The 22,972-nt window shown below is 45.6% G+C and overlaps 1 protein-coding gene across 1 annotated transcript; it reads left to right on the forward strand.

Moving 5' to 3' along the window:
- Window positions 1-6,301: 6,301 nt before the first annotated feature.
- On the forward strand, window positions 6,302-22,632 carry NRTN (neurturin). Its single transcript, XM_070731967.1, has 2 exons — window positions 6,302-6,554; window positions 22,184-22,632. Exons 1-2 carry the CDS (start codon window positions 6,326-6,328, stop codon window positions 22,630-22,632), a joined length of 678 nt encoding a protein of 225 aa, XP_070588068.1. The 5' UTR covers window positions 6,302-6,325.
- The last annotated feature ends 340 nt before the right edge of the window (window positions 22,633-22,972 follow it).

The raw sequence follows: 22,972 nt of genomic DNA on the forward strand, positions 1-22,972 counted from the left end.
TTCTCTCCTCTCCTGTCCTCTTCCTCTCCTCTCCTCTTCCTCTCCTCTTCCTCTCCTCTCCTCTCCTCTCTTCTCTTCTCCCCTCCCCTCCTCTCCTCTCTTCTCCCCTCTCCTCTCCTCTTCCTCTCCTCTTCCTCTCCTCTCCTCTCCCTCTCCTCTCCCCTCCTCTTCCTCTCCTCTCCTCTTCCTCTCTTCTCCCCTCCCCTCCTCTCCTCTCCCTCTCTTCTCCCCTCCTCTCCCCTCCTCTTCTCTCCCTCCTCTCCTCTTCCTCTTCTCTTCTCTCCCTCCTCTCCTCTCCTCTCTTCTCCCCTCCTCCCCTCTCCTCTTCCTCTCCTCTCCTCTTCCTCTCCTCTCCTCTTCCTCTCCTCTCCTCTTCCTCTCCTCTCCTCTCCCCTCCTCTCCTCTCCCCTCCTCTCCTCTCCTCTCCTCTTCCTCTCCTCTCCTCTTCCTCTCCTCTCTTCTCCCCTCCTCTCCTCTCCTCTCCTCTTCTCTCCCTCCTCTCCTCTTCCTCTTCCTCTTCTCTTCTCTTCTCTTCTCTCCCTCCTCTCCTCTCCTTCACCTTCAATTCAAACCTGCCTCCCTGGGATTTGAATTCTGTACTTGGAGGAAGAAGCACCAGACCTGGCCAGAAAAGTAGCTGTTCTGCTTCCCTCCACCTTTCCTCCTCAAGGCTGAATCAAGGGGCTGAGCTCATGTATTCTTAGCCACTGAAGCACATCAAAATACTTCCTTAAATAACCCCTAGGGCAGGAAACAATATGTCAGAGCCCATTAAAATTGAAAAACCATTTCCCCTCAAAGTGGCAGATTGGGGAAGAAAAGAACCAGAGCACTTGGTTGTTTTTTTTAAAAAAAAGGTTGGGGGGAAAGAAAGAAGAAAAGCAACAAGGAGCCGAAATAAAGTCCTTTCTGGGCATTTTTCTATCCATGAACAATATCCTTTCTTACGTCTTTGCGACGGGCCTGCAAGGTAGTCCGACTGGATTACAGGGAGCCTGCCACTTAACGATCCTAGTAGAGGTCAGAATTTCCAACACCAAGGACTCGATTTTATGCTTTTAGCTATGGTGAAAAAGGTCATAATATAATAGAGAAAGTGAATAGGGAAAAAAATCTTTTTTCTATCACACAATACTAGGACAAGGGGGCCCTCCCTAAAGCTCACAGGTAAGAAAGTGTAGACATATAAAGGGAAATATTTCTTCATCCAGAGGGTCCTTGGTTTATGGAATTCACTTCCAGAAGAGGTCATGACTAGTGTTGGGCGAACCCATCGAAGTTCGGGTTTGGCGGGTTCGCCGAACCCGAACCCCCACCCGAACCCGAGCCCCAACCCCAATCCCAACCCCAACACTTCTGGCCCCGCCCTCCCTTATTACACCAAAGCAGCCCGTGGCCATCTGTCTAATTTTATTTCTTACATAAAAGGCTCGGACCCCACAGCCGTGCCTCCTCCTTTAATTTCTTTCGCCACCGTGCTCGGTCATGTCAGTTTCCCCATGAAAAAGCAGAAGATGGAGTCAAGTTGGCGCTGGAGCAGCTCAAGCAACACACCACCATTGTGGTCGATAACCGTGGTGGCTGAGCCTTTTCCGTAAGACATAAAAGGAGACAGGCGGCTGCGGGCTGCTTTGGCAGAAGATGGCAGGGCAGGGCCTACGTCAACACAGAAACCACCCCCCTTCGCTTTCCAAAGAGCACTGGGGTGAGCTGAGGCTGTCCTGGGCAATGGGCGCAACAGGGGGTGAGAGCCGCGCTGCCTCCGAGCCCAAAATATCCGCCCCGGTGCCATCCGCTTGGGCTTCCCAAGTTGGGTCTTTGATGTCACAGAGATTCCTTCTTGGCCGGGGCTGAAACAGGGGAGTTGAGGAGGAAATAAAGCCACGGGCGGATGGGTACAGCAGCTGGGCTGAGGTCGCCAGGAGGGGGCAACGGCGGGGGGAGGGTCGTGGCCATCTTGTGCACTTAAGGGACAATCGGCCGGCCAGAGCCCTCCCCACCCGCCCCCTCCAGCGCTTCAGGATCCCAGCCGGCAGCTTCAAGCAGGTGATGGCCGGGAGGGGCAGGTGGGGAGGGCTTTGGCTGGCCAGTCATCCTTTCAGCGCACAAGATGGCCACAAATCCCCCACTGCCACCATTGCCCCTTCCAGGCGACCTCAGCCCGGCTGCTGTCCCCATCCGCCTGTGGCTTTATTTCCTCCTCAACTCCCCCGTTTCGGCCTCAGCCAGGAAGGAGTCTCCATGACGTCAAAGCCCCGCCCCGGGAATCCCAACCTGGGTGGCAAGCAAATGGGATTCCCCGCCTCCTTTTGCTTGCAGCGCCATTCACGTGGTGGGGAAATCCCATCAACCCCGGGCAGCCCACCTTCTTGCTGGGGGGAGGATGGGAAACATAGCCCAAGCAGAGGGCACCCAAGGTGGGGGAGCTGCTGCGTGCATTTTGGGCTTGGAGGCAGCGCGGCTCTCCCCCCCTATTGCGCCCATTGCCCAGGGCAGTCTTAGCTTACCCCGGCGCTCTTTGGAAAGGGGAGGGGGGTGGGTTCTCTGTTTTAAGACTTGTGGACTTCAAATCCCAGAATTCCTCAGCCAGCCAACCTTGGCCACTTTTAGAGTTTGTGTACTTCAACTCCCAGAGTTCCTCAGCCAGCCAAACTTGGCCACTTTAAGACTTTGTGGACTTCAACTCCCATAGTTCCTCAGCCAGCTTCGCTGAATCAGAGCCCTCCCTCTCCCGCCCACCGCGGTGTTCGAGTGAATGCCGAACCTGAACATGGACTTTTTTAAAAGTCCGGGTTTGGGTTCGGTATGCTGAACACCGCAAAGTTCTGCACGGACCTGAACTGTGCAAGTTCAGTTCGCCCAACACTAGTCATGACAGCTGTCAGCCTTGATAACTTCAAGGCAGGATTAAACAGATTTATCGGTGTATCGCTGGTTATTGAAACGGATGACCAAGTACCGCCTCTATGTTGGTTGAGACGGGCAGGATTCCCTTGAGTTCCATTTGTTGGGGGTCAAGGGAAAAGGAGGGTTCTGCCTTCTCTTCCTGCTCAAGATCCCCATGGACGATTGGTGGACCACTGTGGGACACCGAATGCTGGACTCGATGGGCTTTGGCCTGATTCAGCAGGACTCTTCTTAGGTTCTTATGTTCTACGTTCTTAATTTTTTAAAAACAAATTTAAAAAAATCACCCCAATACATAATAACAAGACTAAAAAACAACAGACAACCAACACATATATACTAATGGCCGGGGTGGTGGACCATTGCTTAATGCTGACATAAGTATGTTTTAAGCTCTTTTCGAAAGGCTAGGCGAGTGGGAGCAGTATGAATCTCTGGGAGGAGTTCGTTCCAGAGGACTGGACCACAACACAGAAGGCTCTTCCCCGTGGCCCCTCCAGCTAGCATTGTTTGGCTGACAGGACCTGGAGGAGGCCGACTCCGTGCGACCCAATTGGTTGCTGGGACAGAAGACAGCAGAAGACAGTCCCGTAAATAATCTGGTCCTAAGCCATGTAGGGCTTTATAAGTAGTGTTGGGCGAACCGAACCCGCACAATTCGGGTCCGTACCAAATTTTGCGGTGTTCGGTATGCCGAACACGAATTTTTTTCAAACTTCGGGCAAAGTTTGGGGTCGTGTTCGGAGCTTTGACGTCACCGGCAGGTTGCTAAGGACGCCAAGGTGATCACTTCCTGGATTCCATGGAATCCAGGAAGTGATCACCTTGCCATCCTTTGCAACCTGCCGGTGACGTCAAAGCTCCGCCCCCGGAATCTCTTCGTGGGAGGGATTCCCCGTTCGGGTTCGGTTCGGGTTCGGCTGAATTTTGCGTAAAGTTCTTGCCAAACCCGAACACCGTTGAATTCGCCTATCGCTATTTATAAAGCCCTTCATGGCACCGGACCAGATTACCTCAGGGACTGCCTTCTGCTGCATGAATCCCAGCGAGCAGTTAGGTCCGACAGAGTGGGTCTTCTCTGGGTCCCGTCAACCAAACAATGTCACTTGGCGGGACCCAGGGGAAGAGCCTTCTCTGTGGCGGCCCCGGCCCTCTAGAACCAACTCCCCCCAGAGATTAGAATTGTCCCCACAGTCCTTACTTTCGTAAACTGCTTAAACCCCACTTCTGCCACCAGGCATGGGGGAACTGAGATACCCTTTCCCCCTAGGCCTTTAAAATTTTATGCATGGTATGTCTGTATGTATGATTGGTTTTTATATAATGGGTTTGTAACTGTTTTTAGTATTGGATTATTGTTATACACTGTTTTATTACTGTTGTTAGCCGCCCCGAGTCTGCAGAGAGGGGCGGCATACAAATCCAATAAATAAATAAATAAATAAATAAATAAATAAATAAATAAATAAAATAAGTAATAACCAACACCTTGGAATTGCGTTTGGAGACAAATCGGAAGCCAGTGCACCTCACGGAGTGTTGTACTGATATGGGTTTATCTCGCTACGCCCATCGCGGCTCGCTTGGCTGCATGCTGGACAATGGAAATCCTGTTTCAATTGACATCGCAATTTGAGGACGGCCCATCCTGCAAAGACGCCCCCTTTCCCTTCCCTCACCGTGGATAATTCTCATTATAATTGCCATGATGATGGAAACCAGGTTTTATTTTTATTCGGCATCTTCCGACTTTCCATTGTGGCCCATATTACGTGAGGCTTAAATCCTCTTCTGAATTTGTTTGCTTGGCGTTGAAAGCGAAGGGAAAAAGAATGCATTTCTGTCTGGGAAATACAAAACTGCATTTTTGGTGGGAAAAATGGCATTTTTGCTGGGCATGAAGACGCCATGCAATTCTGGGAATATTCACAATAAGAATCATTTATTAAATTTCTACGCTGCCCGACTCCCCGCAACTCGGAGGGGCCTAGAAGCAGGGTCTGGTGCTGTGATGTTGCTGCAGGACAACTCAATATGGGCAATAATGATGCCCAAACTTAAAACCAGCAAAAGATGGCAAAGCACGGAAATAAAACTGGTGACATTTTATATATACAGTGGTACCTCTACCTATGAATGCCTCTACTTAAGAACTTTTCTAGATAAGAACCGGGTGTTCAAGATTTCCCCTCCTCTTCTTAAGAACCGTTTTCTACTTAAGAACCTGAGCTCGGAAAAATTTCCCAGGAAATTTGAGAGCAGCACGAAGGCCCGGTCAGTTTCCTGCCATTCCCCCTTTAATCCCGGACATCTTGGGCTTTTAAGAGCTGCCAGAGGAGCCTTTCGGTGGCACTTAAGGAGGCTTTGGCAGTTCAGAGCAAACAAAGCATTTTCCTTTCTCTGGGCACTTGGACAGGGAATAAACCTCTGCCAGTGCCCAGAAAAAAGAAACGCCCCCTTTGCTCTGAGCAGCCGAGGAGTCACCACAGCAAAGGAAAGGTGCCATCTACAAAGAACAAGCGAGAGGGGGGAGGCCCTTCAGCATGGGAAGGAAGAGGAAGCAGGTAGAGGCAGCAGTAGCCAGTGTTTGGGAGGCAATGTATAGGAGGCAGCCTTATGCTGGATGTATTGGAGGTGTGTGCTCCTCCTCGCCACCTCAGAATCCCTCTTTTTTTTAAGCTTTAAAGTTTTGGATTTTTTTGATTCCCTTCACCTCACCTTCTTCCTTTGGCAGTGACTGTCTCCTCCTCTTCTTCCTCCTCCTCCCACCCAAATTCTGAGCTTTTATTTCTTTCCTAATGGGTTTGCACACATTATTTGCTTTTGCATTGATTCTTATGGGAAAAATTGCTTCTACTTAAGAACGTTTCTACTTAAGAACCTGGTCACGGAACGAATTAAGTTCTTAAGTAGTGGTACCACTGTATTGTGACTTTTTGGAAACACACACACACACACACACACACACATACACACTGCATAACCTGGGTAAAAATCTTTCCCAGATAATTTTTAGTAGTTTGATAAACCCCATAGCAATCAAGCCACCAAAAGCCATGTGCAATGACTTTGGGCAAGATGCATTTATTCGTTTATATGCTGGTGTGGCTAATGACAGAATCTAACATTCAACAGGGTGAAACGGTCCACAGCCCAGGAAAATGAAACCAGTTCCCTTTTAGTCAGATGTCCTGCAAACATGGCCCCGTTTTCTACCAGGGAAGGCGGCTGGTTCTCCCCACCCCAGACTCTAAGCGAGTTTGCATTTGACAGGGTGGAGTGGTGATGGAGAAAAAGTAGACCCTGGGTGCAACATCCTTGGATTTTGCAGATGTGGCATCCTTGGGGAGGACAGGTGGAATTAAGCCTGTTGCTTTTGACTGTCTTCCAGATTTCCAATGTCCTGACTGGGTCTAAGATGAACGTATGGAAGTTTGCAGCCATAGGCATCATGGTTTTCGGCTCCATGCTCTCCGTTTTGGTTTGTAGAGACATGCTCAGCTGGAGCCTCAAATCTGCTGCCTTCCCTTTGTCGCTGTTCTCCAGAACTGACACCACTGACGACGCCTCCTCCTCTCCCTCTTTGGCCCAGGGATCCAGAAGATTTCCACGGGAGCTGGGACGCCGCAGGTCGCTGATCTCCCAGTGTAAGTCATTATGTCTGATCCTCTTTTTTCCTCTCTGCTGCAATGGGTGTGTCCAGTCATGGGGGGGGACATCACTTTCAAGGGGTTGTAGCCCACTGCAAAGGCCTGCAGGTGGCCTGATCTCAGCTGATCTTCTACAGGGAGTACTCGACTTACAACTGTTTGTCGAGTGACCATTCGAAGTTACAACATCATTGGAAAAAAGTGACTTATGACGCATTTCACGCTTGCAATCATTACAGCATCCCCATGGTTCTGTGATCCAAATTCAGATGTTTGGCAACTGGCTTGTATTTATGGCGGTTGCAGTGTCCTGAGTTCATGTGATCCTCTTTTACAACCTTCAGACATGCAAAGTCAATGGGGAAGCCAGGTTCACCTGACTTCCGTGTAATTATCTTAGCAACTGCAGCAATTCACTTAACAGTTGTGGCAAGAAAAGTAGAAAAATGGGGCAAAACTCACTTAACAAATATTGCACTTAGCAACAGAGATCTTGGGCTCAATTTTGGTCATACGTTGTGGACTATATGTACTCTTAAGTGCTGATTGGCATCAGACTGTTGGTCTATGTTAGGCTATTTAATTTAGTAGCTGGAGCAGTACACAATGGGCCACAACACACAGTTGTAGTTGATTGGTTGGAGATGTGAGTTTATGCATGAGACAATCTACGTTGGGATTGGTTGCTGTGAGTGTAAAGGGAGAGTTTCCCTTTTCCCCGCCTTTTTCTTCTGCGTATACCTTTTGATTTACCTCATGATGTTCCTGTGTTTCTGACTATCTTGTTTGCTCATGCATGAGGCAATCTACACTATGACTGGTTGTTGTGGGTATAAAGGGTGAGTTCCCCTTATCCCAGCCTTTTTCTTCTCTGTATTAGTTTAGATTTACCTCACAATGTTCCTGAGTTTTTGACTATCTCGTCTGCCCATACAAGAGGCAATCTATGCCATGATTGGCTGCTGTGGGTGTAAAGGAAAGGGGGGGGGGTTCCATTTTCCCTCACCATTTTCTTCTCTGAGTTCTGTATTTCATTTAGATTTACTGTACCTCACAATGTTCCTGAGTTTTTGACTCTTGTCTGCCCATACAAGAGGCAATCTATGCCATGATTGGCTGCTGTGGGTGTAAAGGAAAGGGGGGGGGGGTGTTCCATTTTCCCTCACCATTTTCTTCTCTGAGTTCTGTATTTCATTTATATTTACCTCACAATGTTCCTGAGTTTTTGACTATCTCGTCTGCCCATACAAGAGGCAATCTATGCCATGATTGGCTGCTGTGGGTGTAAAGGAAAGTGTGTGTGTGGGAGGGTGTTTCCCTTTTCCCTCACCCTTTTCTTCTCTGAGTTCTGTATTTCATTTAGATTTACCTCACGATGTTCCTCACTGTGATTATCTGGTCTGCTTGTGCATAACACAATCTATACTGTAAAATTGGTTGCTGTTGGTGAAAAGTGGAGTCAGTTTCCCCGATTAATTTTTCCTCACTGTTAGGAAGTTTCTCCTAGGTTGCTTCTCTCCTTGACTGGTTTCCATTCATTGTTTCTTGTCATCTATCTATCTATCTATCTATCTATCTATCTATCTATCTATCTATCTATCTATCTATCTATCTATCTATTGTTAGAGTTGGAAGGGACCATGCGGGTCATCAAGTCCAACCCCCTGCCTAAACAGGAACCCTATAGCATCCCAGCCAAATGGCAGTCCAATTTCCTCTTTAAAATGTCCAGAGTATTTGAGCTCACAATGTCCGCTGGTAGGTTGCTCCACTGGTTGATCGCTCTGACCGTCAGGAAGTTCCTCCTTATCTCCATGTTGAATTTCTCCTTGGTCAGCTTCCAGACGTTGTTCCTCGTCCGGCCCTCCGGTGCCCTGGAGAATAAAGTGATCCCACCCTCTCTGTGGCAACCCCTCGTATACCTGTAGACTGCTATCATGTCTGCTCTGGCCCTCCTTTTCTCTAGGCTATCCATGCCCAGTTCCCGCAGTCTCTCTTCGTAAGTCTTGGTTTCTAGACCCCTGATCATTTTGGTTGCTCTTTTCTGCACCTTCTCCAGAGTTTCATTGTCTTTTTTGAAGTATGGTGACCAGAACTGAACACAGTAGTCCAGGTGTGGTCTGACCAGGGCATAGTAGAGTGGTATTAAGACTTCCCTGGTCTTGGAGTGTATTCCCCTGTTGATGCAGTAGGTTGGTTGACTCCCTCTTCTTTGGGGCAGCCCCTCAAACATTGGAAGATGCTATCATGTCATCCCCTAGTTCTTCTTTTCATTAAAATAGGCAGACCCACTTTTCCGAAAGCGCTTCTCGCCAGAGGAAACAGACGTCTCAAACAGAGATAATCAGTTAATCACACCAAGATTGCCGCAAGGAAAGACCCAAATCTAGTCCAATCAACTGCTTTGTGGAAGGGTAAATCCGCATAACCCTTTTTTGCAATTAAATCCAGATCCTGCCTCCCGAGACAGCGGGAACAAAGGATCAACTGGAATTGCGACTGTTTGAGCAGAAAACAAAGACTGGGATACATTTGGCCTTTTCCCCCCCCGCGATTTGTGGTGGGCCGTTATTTGGATTTAATTGTACGCTTGCAAAGGAATGAGACTTGTACCAGAAGCTGCTGATTAGGGTGGATATGTGTAGGTAATTAAATCAAACTCTGAAGGATTGGGGAGCACTTTTGAAAAGCTGTAAGTGCAACAGAACAATTCAAATCAGAATAGAGTTGGATGGGACCTTGGAGGTCTTCTAGTCCAACACCCCGCCCAAGCAGAAGACCCTACCAGTGATTCTAAACCCTCTAATGCCACAACCCCTTAATACAGGGCCTCATTTTATTTATTTATTTATTGGATTTGTATGCCGCCCCTCTCCGTAGACTCAGGGCGGCTAACAACAATGATAAAAACAGCATGTAACAATCCAATTAATAAAACAACTAAAAACCCTTATTATAAAACCAAGCATACACACAAACATACCATGCATAACTTGTAATGGCCTAGGGGGAAGGAATATCTTAACTCCCCCATGCCTGGCGGCATAAGTGAGTCTTGAGTAGTTTACAAAAGACAGGGAGGGTGGGGGCAATTCTAATCTCTGGGGGGAGTTGGTTCCAGAGAAGGCTCTTCCCCTGGGGCCCGCCAAATGACATTGTTTAGTCAATGGGACCCGGAGAAGGCCAACTCTGTGGGACCTTATTGGTCACTGGGATTCGTGCAGTTCCGGAGGTAATCTGGTCCAATGCCATGTAGGGTTTTAAAGATCATGACCAACACTTTGAATTGTGACCGGAAACTGATTGGCAGCCAATGCAAGCCATGGAGTGTTGCAGAAACGTGGGCGAATCATGTTGTGGTGATGCCCAACCATAAATCTAGCTCCAATTCTCCCAACAGAGATTAAGCTAATCAGCAGGAAGGTCAGAGGGACCCTCTCCCAACTATAAACGCCTGCTTGGTTGGATTGTAAAAATATGTTCCAGGGTACCAGAATAGAAGCTTTAGTTCCTAACACCATGGGAAATTTGTCTTGGCTGCATGGCTAGAGGTATAACAAGCAGGAAGGGGGAGATTGTGATCCCGCTGTATAAGAGCGCTGGTGAGACCACATTTGGAATACTGTGTCCAGTTCTGGAGACCTCACCTACAAAAAGATATTGACAAAATTGAACGGGTCCAAAGACGGGCTACAAGAATGGTGGAAGGTCTTAAGCATAAAACGTATCAGGAAAGACTTAATGAACTCCATCTGTATAGTCTGGAGGACAGAAGGAAAAGGGTGGACATGATCAAAACATTTAAATATGTTAAAGGGTTAAATAAGGTCCAGGAGGGAAGTGTTTTTAATAGGAAAGTGAACACAAGAACAAAGAGTCACAATCTGAAGTTAGTTGGGGGAAAGATCAAAAGCAACGTGAGAAAATATTATTTGACTGAAAGAGTAGTAGATCCTTGGAACAAACTTCCAGCAGACGTGGTTGGTAAATCCACAGTAACTGAATTTAAACATGCCTGGGATAAACATATATCCATCCTGTTCTGTCGGGCTCTCTGGTACACTCCTCCCAAAAATTCACAGGTACAAATTTCAGACACACACACGTTTGAAAATTCAAAACAATGTTCTTTATAATGAAAATTCATTTAAACCAAGCCCTCTTTTGGTATAGCAAAGAGCACTCATCTCCAAACAAACTGGTAATTTGTACAAGTCCCTTATCAGTTCTGTGATACTTAGCTTGCAGTTGTGAGGCAATTCACAGTCCTTCTTTCACAAAGTGAAACACACTTTGCTCTGGTTTAGTTTCAAAGCGGGGAAAAATCAGCACACAAAAGGTCCAAGTCAGTAAAGCAGTCACGAAACACAACGGTCAGATAATCCTCCACAATGGCCAAACCCACAGGCTGCTATTTATAGCAGCCTCACTAATGACCACAGCCCCACCCAACCACAGGTGGCCTCATTTTCTTTGATAATAATCTCTCAGTTGTTGTTGCCTATGCATCGCTCTCCGCATGTGTGGCTGTATCTTTAACTCTTGTTCCGAATCCAAGGAGGAGCTAGATAATTGATCTCCTTCTGAGCTGTCTGCCACACTCTCCTCCTCCCTGTCACTCATGTCTTCTTGGTCAGAGGAGCCTTCATCAGCAGATTCCACCGGGGGCAAAACAGGCCTGCAGCATGTGGATGTCTCCCTCACATCCACAGTCCTTGGGGCAGGAGCTGGGCCAGAGCTAACCACAACACATCCTAAGATAGAATACAGAAAATAGTATAAGGGCAGACTAGATGGATCATGAGGTTTTTTCTGACGTCAGACTTCCATGTTTCTATGTTTCTTAGTTGAGAACTAATGCCCTTCATGGTACCGGACCAGAATATCTCCGGAACCACCTTCTGCCGCACGAATCCCAGCGACCAGTTAGGTCCCACAGAGTTGGCCTTCTCCGGTTCCCGTCGACTAAACAATGTCATTTGATGGGACCCAGGGGAAGAGCCTTCTCTGTGGCGGCCCCGACCCTTTGGAACCAACTCCCCCCAGATATCAGAGTTGCCCCCACCCTCCTTGCCTTTTGTAAGCTCCTTAAAACTCACCTCTGTCGTCAGGCATGGGGGAATTGAGACTTTCCCTCCCCCTAGGCTTATAAAATGTATGCATGGTATGTCTGTATGTATGATTGGTTTCTAAATTGGGGTTTTAAATTAACTTAAATATTAGATTTGTTTAAATTGTGTATTATTATTGCTGTGAGCCGCCCTGAGTCTGCGGGGAGGGGCGGCATACAAATCTGATTAATATATAAAATAAACAAATGGTAACCTGCTGCCCAGATATATAAGGCTTGGAAACAGGACTCTGGGCTGGATGAGGTGTCCGGCACATGAGTGTGTGAAGCTGGGTAGAAATCTCTGACTGCTTGACATTATCCAGATTGACTCACTTCATGGGAATTTGGTCCGAGGGGATGTCTTGCCTTTGAGTAAGCAATTCCTGGCTTCCTGTCTCAGATTCCAGAGTCGTAACTGTCTTCACGGCACGAGCTGAGCTGGCCTTTCAAATGGGATTAGTCCAATGTTTATTCATGCTTCTTATGAATCCTCATTTATTGCAGCAGCTTCTCTTGAGACGAAGGAGGGGGGAGGAGGTTTTTTTTTTGCAGAGCACCAGTACAATTTATGGACTTCAAGGAACAAAACAACGGCACACTCTTAAGTCTTAGTACCTCTTTATAATGCCCTGGTAAGAGCACACTTGGAATCTCAGGGACCGCCTTCTGCCACACGAATCCCAGCGACCAGTTAGGTCCCACAGAGTTGGCCTTCTCCGGATCCCGTCAACTAAACAATGTCGGTTGGCGGGGCCCAGGGGAAGAGCCTTCTCTGTGGCGGCCCCGACCCTCTGGAACCAACTCCCCCCAGAGATTAGAATTGCTCCCACCCTCCTTGCCTTTCGTAAGCTCCTCAAAACCCACCTCTGCTGTCAGGCATGGGGGAATTAAGATAATTTAAAGCCCTACATGGCATTGGACCAGAATACCTCCGGAACCGCCTACTACCGCACGAATCCCAGCGGCCAATAAGGTCCCACAGAGTCGGCCTTCTCTGGGTCCCTTCGACTAAACAATGTCATCTGGCGGGCCCCAGGGGAAGAGCCTTCTCTGTGGCGGCCCCGGCCCTCTGGAATCAACTCCCCCCGGAGATTAGAACTGCTCCCACCCTCCTTATCTTCCGTAAACTACTTAAGACCCATCTATACCGCCAGGCATGGGGGATTTGAGACAACTTTCCCCCAGGCTTATTATAATTTATGTTTGGTATGTATGTGTTGTTTGTTTTTTTAAATTGATAGGGTTTTTAGTTTTTTCTTAATATTAGATTTGTGCCTGTACAATATTGTTTTATCACTTGTTGTGAGCCGCCCCGAGTCTTCGGAGAGGGGCGGCATACAAATCTAATAAATTATTATTATTATTATTATTATTATTAAATTATTATTATTATTATATTTCTCCCTAGGCTTCTTCAATTTATGCATGGTATGTTTGTATGCATGATTGGTTTTATAACAATAGTTTTTAAATGTTGTAATATTGGATTTTTACATTCTGTTTTTTGTCACTGTTGTTAGCTGCCCCGAGTCTACAGAGAGGGGTGGCATACAAATCCAATAAATAAATAAATAAAATAAATAAATAAATAAAAACTGCATCCACTTTTGGCTGGCACGATATTAAAAAAAGATGTGGCGACTGTAGAAAGAGTGCAGAGAAGAGCAACAAAGATGATCAGGGGTCTTGAGCCTAAAATATACAAAGAACGGTTGCAGGAACTGGGCATGGCTAGTTGAATGGAAAGAAGGACCAGGATAGACATGATAGCAGCCTTCCAGTATCTCAGGGGTTGCCACAAAGAAGAAGGAGTCAACCTATTCTCCCAAGCACCCGAGGGTAGAACAAGAACAGGGGGGACATGATAGTAGTCTACAGGTACTTGAGGGATTGTCACAGAGAGGAGGGGGTCACGCTGTTTTCCAGGGCAGAGGGCCAGACGAGGAACAACGGTTGGAAGCTGACCAAGGAGAGAATCAACCTAGAAATAAGGAAGAACTTCATGATAGTCAGAACGATCAACCAGTGGAACGGCCTGCCAGCGGAGGTTGTGAACTCCCCAACGTTGGATGTTTTCAAGAGGAGATTGGACTGTCATTTGGCTGGGGTGCTGTAGGATTTCCTGCTTAAGCAGCGGGTTGGACGATGACCTTCAAGGTCCCTTTCACTTCTAATAAATGAATGAATGAATGAATGAATGAATGAATGAATGAATGAATGAATGAATGAATGAATGTGTTGGCTTGTCTCGGTTTAGCTAGGCTATGAAACCTTCGACAACACCGAGCAGTGAATTTTAACAGAGCGTGGATGTGTGATGAAGCCAAGACACAGACTTAGTTAAATAAGTATTATTTGCATATAAACAAAATATAAACAATCCAGAATAAGCACGAAGCAAATACAGGATAATAAGCACTGAGCAATTACAAGATTAGAAACACAAAGCAAAACACAATATAGATAATAAGCACGAAGCTTATACAAGCACGAAGCTTAAACAGGACTCCCCCATCTCAGGCAAAAGTAAAGGAAGTGGCTGAGCAGAATAATGAGCTTTTATAGCTTCAATGAGGAAGTGACGAAACAGCCTTGAATATTAACTCTTCAAGTACAAGTTAACTCTTTGAGTGCACATTAACTCTTTAAGTACAAGTTTGGTACAAGTGTACAATATGCAGTTTACAATGGCAATCCCTAACAACCATGTACCCTGTACTAACAGAATGAATGAATGAATGAATGAATGAAGCAATGGGTGGAAACTAAACAAGGAGAGAAGCAACCTGGAACTAAGGAGAAATTTCCTGACAGTGAGAACAATTAGTCAGTGGGATGACTTGCCTTCAGAAGTTGTGGGAGCTTCATCATTGGAGGGTTTCAGATTGGACAACCACTTGTCAGAAATCATATAGGGCCACATGAGGTGCCACGTGGAGCCATATTGGAGACCACCCGAGACTTTGCCCCGTGTCAGCTTCAGCATGTATGAACGTGCTGGCCACCTGATTTTTAGGCTTCAGAAAGGCTATTTCGCCCTCCGGATGCTTCATGGAAGCTTCCCTGAAGCCCCGAGGCAAAAAAATCCCCCCACGGACAAACCGGAAGTTCAGAAAATTGCACTCCCAGTTTGCCGTTGTGCTGTTTTTGGCACTCCGGAGGGTTCAGGGAAGCTTCCTGAAAAAATCTCTCCCCCCCCCAAAAAAATATTTTCTTTAAAAAATCCCCCCAAAATTCCCCAAAAAAGATGGCGGCATCCACGGATTGGCACTGACAGAACCGGTTCTGTGACATCATTGTGACATCATCAATTGTGACATCATCAAAGTTCAGGTGAATCGGTCTGAACTGGAGGAACCTACCTCTGCTGCATACATGTAATGCATTTTGTCCCAGCTTCATTGATACAGATAGTCCTTGACTTAAAACCATGACCCAAAATCGACCTTGCCAAGGAATTCAGTTGTTAAGCGAGTTTTGTTTTACTTTACAATCTTTCTTGCCACATCTGTTGAGGGTGTCCCTGCCTGTTGTGAACTGAGTGACATGGTCATTAAGTGAATCAGACTTCCTCTACAAATGTGGTTTGTCAGACGGTCAGAAAAGGGGATCGCGCGACACCCTCCTGTTTGGATATATTGAAATACGCAGCAGCTGGATATGACGTGGCTAGATACCAGAATCTATAGTGTAGCAAATCAGGAACTAGTTCAGATAAATAACAAAGACACGTAGAAACATAGAAACATGGGGCTACCTTTGAAAAGTGTTCGGAAACTTCAGATCGTGCAGAATGCAGCTGCGAGAGCAGTCATGGGCTTACCTAGGTATGCCCATGTTTCTCCATCACTCCGCAGTTTGCATTGGCTGCCGATCAATTTCCGGTCACAATTCAAAGTGTTGGTTATGACCTTTAAAGCCCTTCATGGCACTGGACCAGAATATCTCCGAGACCGCCTACTGCCGCACGAATCCCAGCGACCGATTAGGTCCCACAGAGTGGGCCTTCTCCGGGTCCCGTCAACTAAACAATGTCGGTTGGCGGGCCCCAGGGGAAGAGCCTTCTCTGTGGCGGCACCGGCCCTATGGAACCAACTCCCCCCGGAGATTAGGATTGCCCCTACTCTTCCTGCCTTCCGTAAACTCCTTAAAACCCACCTTTGTCGTCAGGCATGGGGGAATTGAAACATCTCCCCCTGGGCATGTTTAATTTATATATGGTATGCGTGTGTGTATGTCTGTTAGTATATGGGGTCTTTTAAATCTTTAAACATTTTAAAAACTGTTGGATTATTTATGATTTGTTGTTACATGTTGTGAGCCGCCCCGAGTCTTCGGAGAGGGGCGGCATACAAATCGAATAAATAATAATAATAATAATAATAATAATAATAGAAGACTGACGGCAGAAAAAGACCTCATGGTCCATCTAATCTGCCCTTATGCTATTGTTTTGTATTTTATCTTAAGATGGATCTATGTTTATCCCAGGCATGTTTAAATTAAGTTACTGTGGATTTATCATCCACGTCTGCTGGAAGTTTGTTCCCAGGATCTACTACTCTTTCAGTCAAATAATATTTTCTCATGTTGCTTTTGATCTTTCCCCCAACTAACTTCAGATTGTGTCCCCTTGTTCTTGTATTCACTTTCCTATTAAAAACACTTCCCTCCTGAACCTTATTTAACCCTTTGACATATTTAAATGTTTCGATCATGTCCCCCCTTTCCCTTCTGTCCTCCAGACTATACAGATTGAGTTCGTGAAGTCTTTCCTGATACGTTTTATGCTTAAGACCTTCCACCATTCTTGTAGCCCGTCTTTGGACCTGTTCAATTTTGTCAATATCTTTTTGTAGGTGAGGTCTCCAGAACTGAACACAGTGTTCCAAATGTGGTCTCACCAGCGTTCTATATAAAAAAACCAGTAGTAAACAGTTTTACTTTTCAGTGCAGTCAAAGTATCTTCTGTCTTAGTCTTCTTGTTTTTTTAAAAAAATATTTATGATTTTCAACAACATAAAAGAAAAAATATATCCATGGTCTTTTACAGATCATATCCCATTTCAAGTACATTGTGTTTACATTTACACTTCACTACAAAATATAATCACTTCAGTATGAAAAAGATTTGTGCTTATATATATATATACAGCTAAAAAAACATTTGACACACACACATATATATATATATATGTAGATTGTTCTGAGTTCGGGTTTTGCCCCGTGTAATATTTTGAGTGTCTATGCGACGTTTCGGTGAAATCACATTCACCATCATCAGGCTGCAGTTTTAAGCTTCGTGCTGCTGTAAATATGGACATATATATATATATGTCACATGTTTTTGCTGAATTTGAAAATTAAGGGAGACTAGGATAGATCTATTTCGGTCTTATTTTGACCTCATCAGCTAGCCATACCCTCACTGGGACTTGAACTTGCAACCTTTGCCTTGTAAAGCAGAGAATCCACCTCTAGGCTACAGTATCCAGTCCCTTCAGCTCTGTACCAGGGAAGGGTTACATGTTTTTTGTGTGGAATCACCCTGGTACATTTGTCAGTTAGTCTGAACATTTCTATTTGCATTTCTCTTTATCATACATTGTAGTTGTTCTGTATTCTAATATTTAATGTCCTTCTGTCTCATTTCTATTTTGGATCCATTTGTACCATTTCCCCCATATCTTGTTGTTTTTGTTGTCTTTTGTTCCCTTGATATCACTCGTCATCTCATCCATCTCTACCTCATCTTAGTCTTCTATTTATAGGAACAAACTTTGCTTTCACTATATGCAGTAAAGCTTACTTACATGTAGATACTAAACCAATCCAGGTTTCTCTGTATCAACTCCACAGCTCTAACTCAATACTTAACTCACACTCAAACTGTTTCAGCCAGCCAACTACTACCTAAAACACCACACCACACCCATTGTAAAGGAGCTTTGCATTTTATAATGCTCTGGCCCAATCAGGTTGCGGTTTACTCCCTACGACCCAGCATTCACTGCTGTTTAACAAACGTACTTTTACCTTATATGGGAACATAATGGAATATCACCTAGGATTGAGCTAATCCATGACACCTCCATCCCCGTGAACTCTGCAGCCATTGTAATTATGAGTCAGTGGCCGATACAGTGGTACCTCGTCTTACAAACATAATTCGTTCCGTGACGAGGTTTGTATGTAGAAAAGTTCGTAAGATGAAACAATGTTTCTGAAGGTCAGTGGTTCAAATCTCATCACCGGCTCAAGGTTGACTCAGCCTTCCATCCTTCCGAGGTGGGTAAAATGAGGACCCGGATTGTGGGGGCAATAGGCTGGCTCTGTTTTTTAAAAAGTGCTATTGCTAACATGTTGTAAGCCCCCCCGAGTCTAAGGAGAAGGGCGGCATAAAAAATCGAATAAATCTTCAGTTCTGGAGACCTCACGTACAAAAAGATATTGACAAAATTGAAGGGGTCCAAAGATGGGCTACAAGAATGGTGGAAGGTCTTAAGCATAAAACGTATCAGGAAAGACTTAATGAACTCAATGTGTAGAGTCTGGAGGACAGAAGGAAAAGGGGGGACATGATCAAAACATTTAAATATGTTAAAGGGTTAAATAAGGTCCAGGAGGGAAGTGTTTTTAATAGGAAAGTGAACACAAGAACAAGGGGACACAATCTGAAGTTAGTTGGGGGAAAGATCAAAAGCAACATGAGAAAATATTATTTCACTGAAAGAATAGTAGATCCTTGGAACAAACTTCCAGCAGACGTGGTTGGTAAATCCACAGGAACTGAATTTAAACATACCTTGGATAAACATATATCCATTGTAAGATAAAATACAGGAAATAGTATAAGGGCAGACTAGATGGACCATGAGGTCTTTTTCTGCCGTCAGACTTCTATGTTTCTGTGTTTCTATGAATAAATAAATAAATAAATGTTTCCCATTGGAATCAATGTAAAAGCGAATAATCTTTCGCTCTCTCCAAGCCGCCCCTCCCTTTTCTTTCTTCAAACACACTCTTTCATTGCCTCGCCAAGCACTCCGTTCTCCTTGCTTCCTTCACACCAACCCTGGCAACGGAAGTCTGGAGCCAGGGCATCCCAGCAGCAGCGGCTTGGGTTCGTAAGGTGAAAATAGTTCGGAAGAAAAGGCAAAAAAAAAAATCTTAAACAGCGGGTTCGTATCTCGAAAAGTTCGTTAGAAGAGGCATTCGTAAGACGAGGTACCACTGTATTTGGATCCCGTGAATCATGGGAGATGACGCAATGGTCATAAACGTGAAGAACAGCCATAAATCACTTTTGTTGGGCCGTTGTTGTTTGAATGTCCACTAAAAGAGAACTTGTAAGTCAAAGCCTATTTATCATCATGATTCTTTCCTTTCCTTCCTGAGGCACAAATGAATATTTTTAGGCTTAAGTAATAAATAGATTAGGATCTATTTATTCGTTTAAAACATTAACACAGCCACCCGCCTTTAGAAGCTTCTCTGGCTCCCATTGAAAAGTTGAAGCACTGTAAAAGCCATATTGCAACTATAAAACTAAGCATTTATACAACTATAAAATGTTAAAGGCAACAAAACCTTGGCACTAAGTCAAACTTCTCATCTGCCTTCAGATCTCACCTTATGCCAACAGTTGGCGGGACAAAGGCGGAGCAAACATTCACATGCTTCATCGTGTTTAGGATAAACACATGTCCATCAGCTTGTAAATTTTAATAATAATAGTAATAAATAATAATAATAATAATAATAATAATAATAATAATAATAATAATAATAATATTTATTTATTTATTTATTCTTTGTCCAATATACAATACATATGAAAGAGAATAGACATTAAGTAATATATATAATGATAGAAAGTAAGAAAGAAGAGAAGTAGGAGGAAAGGAGAGAAAATGTATGATATATGAGATAAGAAAAGAAGATTGGACAGGGGACGATAGGCACATCAGTGCACTTATGTACGCCCCTTACTGGCCTCTTAGGAACCTGGAGAGGTCAATCGTGGAGAGTGTTAGGGAGAAATGTTGGGGGCTGGGGGCTGACACCAATGAGTCTGGCAATGAGTTCCACACTTCGACAACTCGATTGTTAAAGTCATATTTTTTACAGTCAAGTTTGGAGCGGTTGATGTTAAGTTTGAATCTGTTGCGTGCTCTTGTGTTGTTGCTGTTGAAGCTGAAGAAGTCGTTGACCGGAAGGACGTTGCAGCATATGATCTTGTGGGCAATACTTAAATCGTGTTTTAGGCGTCGCAGTTCTAAGCTTTCAAGATCCAGGATAGTTAGTCTATTTTCGTAAGGTATTCTGTTTCGAGTGGAGGAGTGAAGGGCTCTTTTGGTGAAGTACCTTTGGACGTTTTCGAGAGTGTTGATGTCTGAGATGTGGTGTGGGTTCCAGACAGATGAGCTGTATTCGAGAATGGGTCTGGCATAGGTTTTGTAGGCTCTAGTCAGTAGTGAGAGATTATATTTATTATTATTATTATTATTATTATTATTATTATTATTATTATTATTATTATTATTATTATTATTATGTCAGTACAACACAGCAAACGAGATCACTATGCTGGATTTCGTATTTCATCACCAGTCGGCGCTTCCCAAGCACCTAGGACTGCGTGGTGTAGCGGCGAATTATGTTTGCCGATCCCAGTAAAGCGGCCTTTTGCAATTGACAGATGGAGATTTTATCAATTCTGATGGTTTTCAAATGTCCGCTGAGATCCTTTGGCACTGCGCCCAGAGTGCCAAGTACCACTGGGACCACCTTCACTGGCTTATGCCAGAGTCGTTGCAGCTCGATTTTTAGATCTTCGTATTTCACTAATTTCTCTAGCTGCTTCTCCTCAATTCTGCTGTCTCCTGGGATTGCGATGTCAAGGATCCATACTTTCTTTTTCTCCACAATCAGGATGTCTGGTTTGTTATGTTTCAGAATTCGGTCAGTCTGAAGTCGGAAGTCCCTCATTTTCGACCACTTTTTTGGGCTTATGATCCCACCAGTTCTTTGTCACTGGTAAATGGTAGTTCCGGCACAAGTTCCAGTGTATCATCTGTGCCACAGCATCATGTCTATGCTTGTAGTCAGTCTGTGTGATCTTTTTGCAGCAGCTGAGTATGTGATCGATTGTTTTATTATTATTATTATTATTATTATTATTATTATTATTATTATTATTATTATAAAACACAATTGAATTAATAAGGCAAACAGAACTGTGGTTAAGAGGCAATTCTTCTGACTGTCGGCTGCCAACAGTTTGAGTCTCAAGGTTGACTCAGCCTTACATTCTTCTGAGTTTGGTGAAAGGAGGATCCAGATTACTGGGGGCAAGAGGCTGACTCGGTAAAGCATTTAGAGAAAGGAGGTAAAGCACTTTGAAGCAGTATATGTGTGAAGGAAGGGAGGAAGGAGAGAGGGAAGGAAGGAAGGAGGGAGGGAAGCTGACCAGAGTCCTTTTGGAGTTGGGTGGCATATAAATTAAAATAAATTAATTAATTAAAATTAAATAAAGGAAGGAGAGGAGAGAGAGGAGAGAGGGAGGGAGGAAGGGAGAGAGGGAGGGAAGGAGGGAAGGAGGGAAGAAAGGAGAAGGGAGAAGAGGAAGGAAGGAAAGAAAGAAATGAGAGAAGGGAGGGGGGAAAGAAGGAAGGAGAGGAGAAGAGAGAGGACAGGAAGAGCGGAAGGGAGGGAAAGAAAGGAAGGAAAGAAAGAAAGAGGGAGAGGAAAGGAGCGAGGAAAAGAGGAAGGAAGGCAGGAAGGAGCGGGGAGGGGAACGGAAAAGAGGCAGAGGGGAAGAAGGAAGAAAAGATGGAAAGAAAGAAATGATAGGAGGGAGGGAGGGAGGAAAGAAGGGAGGAGAGAGGGAAGGAAGGAAGGAGGAGAGGAGGGAGAGAGGAAAGGAAGGAAAGAAAGGAAGGAAAGAAAGAAGGAGAGGAGAGGAGTGAGGGAAAGAGAGGCAAAGAGAGGAGGAAGGAAGGAAGAAAAGAAGGAAAGAAAGAAAGAAGGAGGGGAGGGAGGGAGGGAGGGAGGAAAGAAGGAAGGAGAGGAGAGAGGGAAGGAAGGAGAGGAGAAAGAGATGGGAGGAAGAAGGAAGGAAAGGCAGGAGAGAGAGGGAGGGAAGGAAGGAGAAGAGAGGAGAGGGGAGGAAGGAAGGGAGGGAGGGAGGAAGGACGGAAGGAAGGAAGGAAGGAGAGGAGGGGATGGAGTGGTATGGTGGCCCAGTGGTCAGAATGCTGTAGTGCAGGCCAACTTTGCCGACTGCCAACAAGTTCGGTCCTGACCAGCTCAAAGTTGACTCAGCCTACCCTCCTTCCAAGGTTGGTAAAAGGGGGACCCGTGTGGTTGGGTGCAAAAGGCTGACTCTGCTGTAAAGGTTGTGAAGTGGTGATATAAGTCTACGCGCTATTGCTCAAAATCATTAGACCACGAGGTCTTTTCCTGCCCGTTTCTCTCCCCTTGCTGACCTCTCTTCCTCTTCTGATTACAGACAGCACTTTGTTTGAGAGCTACACGGAGGGAGAGATCCACCAGCTGATTTCCACCCTGATCGAGCGCTACAGCCAGTCCATGAACTCGGGAGGACACGAGCTGCCCCTCTTCGCCAAAGCCGGCAACCGGATGAAGCGCGCCAAGGCCCGCCACAAACCCTGCTCCCTCAAGGAGCTGGAGGTGACCGTCAGCGAGCTAGGCTTGGGCTACAACTCGGACGAGACGGTCCTCTTCCGGTACTGCAGCGGGACCTGCGACGCGGCGGTGCGTAACTACGACCTCTCCCTGAAACATGTGCGGAGCATCAGGAAGATCCGGAAGGAGAAGGTGCGAGCTCGTCCGTGCTGCCGACCGCTGTCGTACGAAGGCGACGTCTCGTTCTTGGACACGGCGGACCGATACTACACTGTGAACGAGGTGTCGGCCAAGGAATGCGGCTGCGTGTGACCAGGAGGATGAAAAACGCCAACGAAGAAGGAAGAGAGTCTCCATTCTCCCTTGGCTTCACCCATGGGGTACCAGCCAGGGGGCACCTCCAAGTAGGAAAGCGAAGGAGAGCAGACGAGAGAGGACCGGACACGGACAACTGCTTGGAAGGTCTACCTCAAGGATGGTGATGGAGGCAGAGGGCCAAAGGACTCACGGCTGAAGAAACGGTATCTTTGGTAGCATACGCCGAGTAGCCGGGGAGCAGAGATGCCTATATTTGGGACCTCCTCTAATAATTTCCACTTTCTGACCAGAGGGGTGATGTGTCACTGGACAGGAGGTCATTCTTTTGAGTCTT

This window comes from Erythrolamprus reginae, chromosome 1, assembly GCF_031021105.1.
Source record: "Erythrolamprus reginae isolate rEryReg1 chromosome 1, rEryReg1.hap1, whole genome shotgun sequence".
Classification (NCBI taxonomy): Eukaryota; Metazoa; Chordata; class Lepidosauria; order Squamata; family Dipsadidae; genus Erythrolamprus; species Erythrolamprus reginae.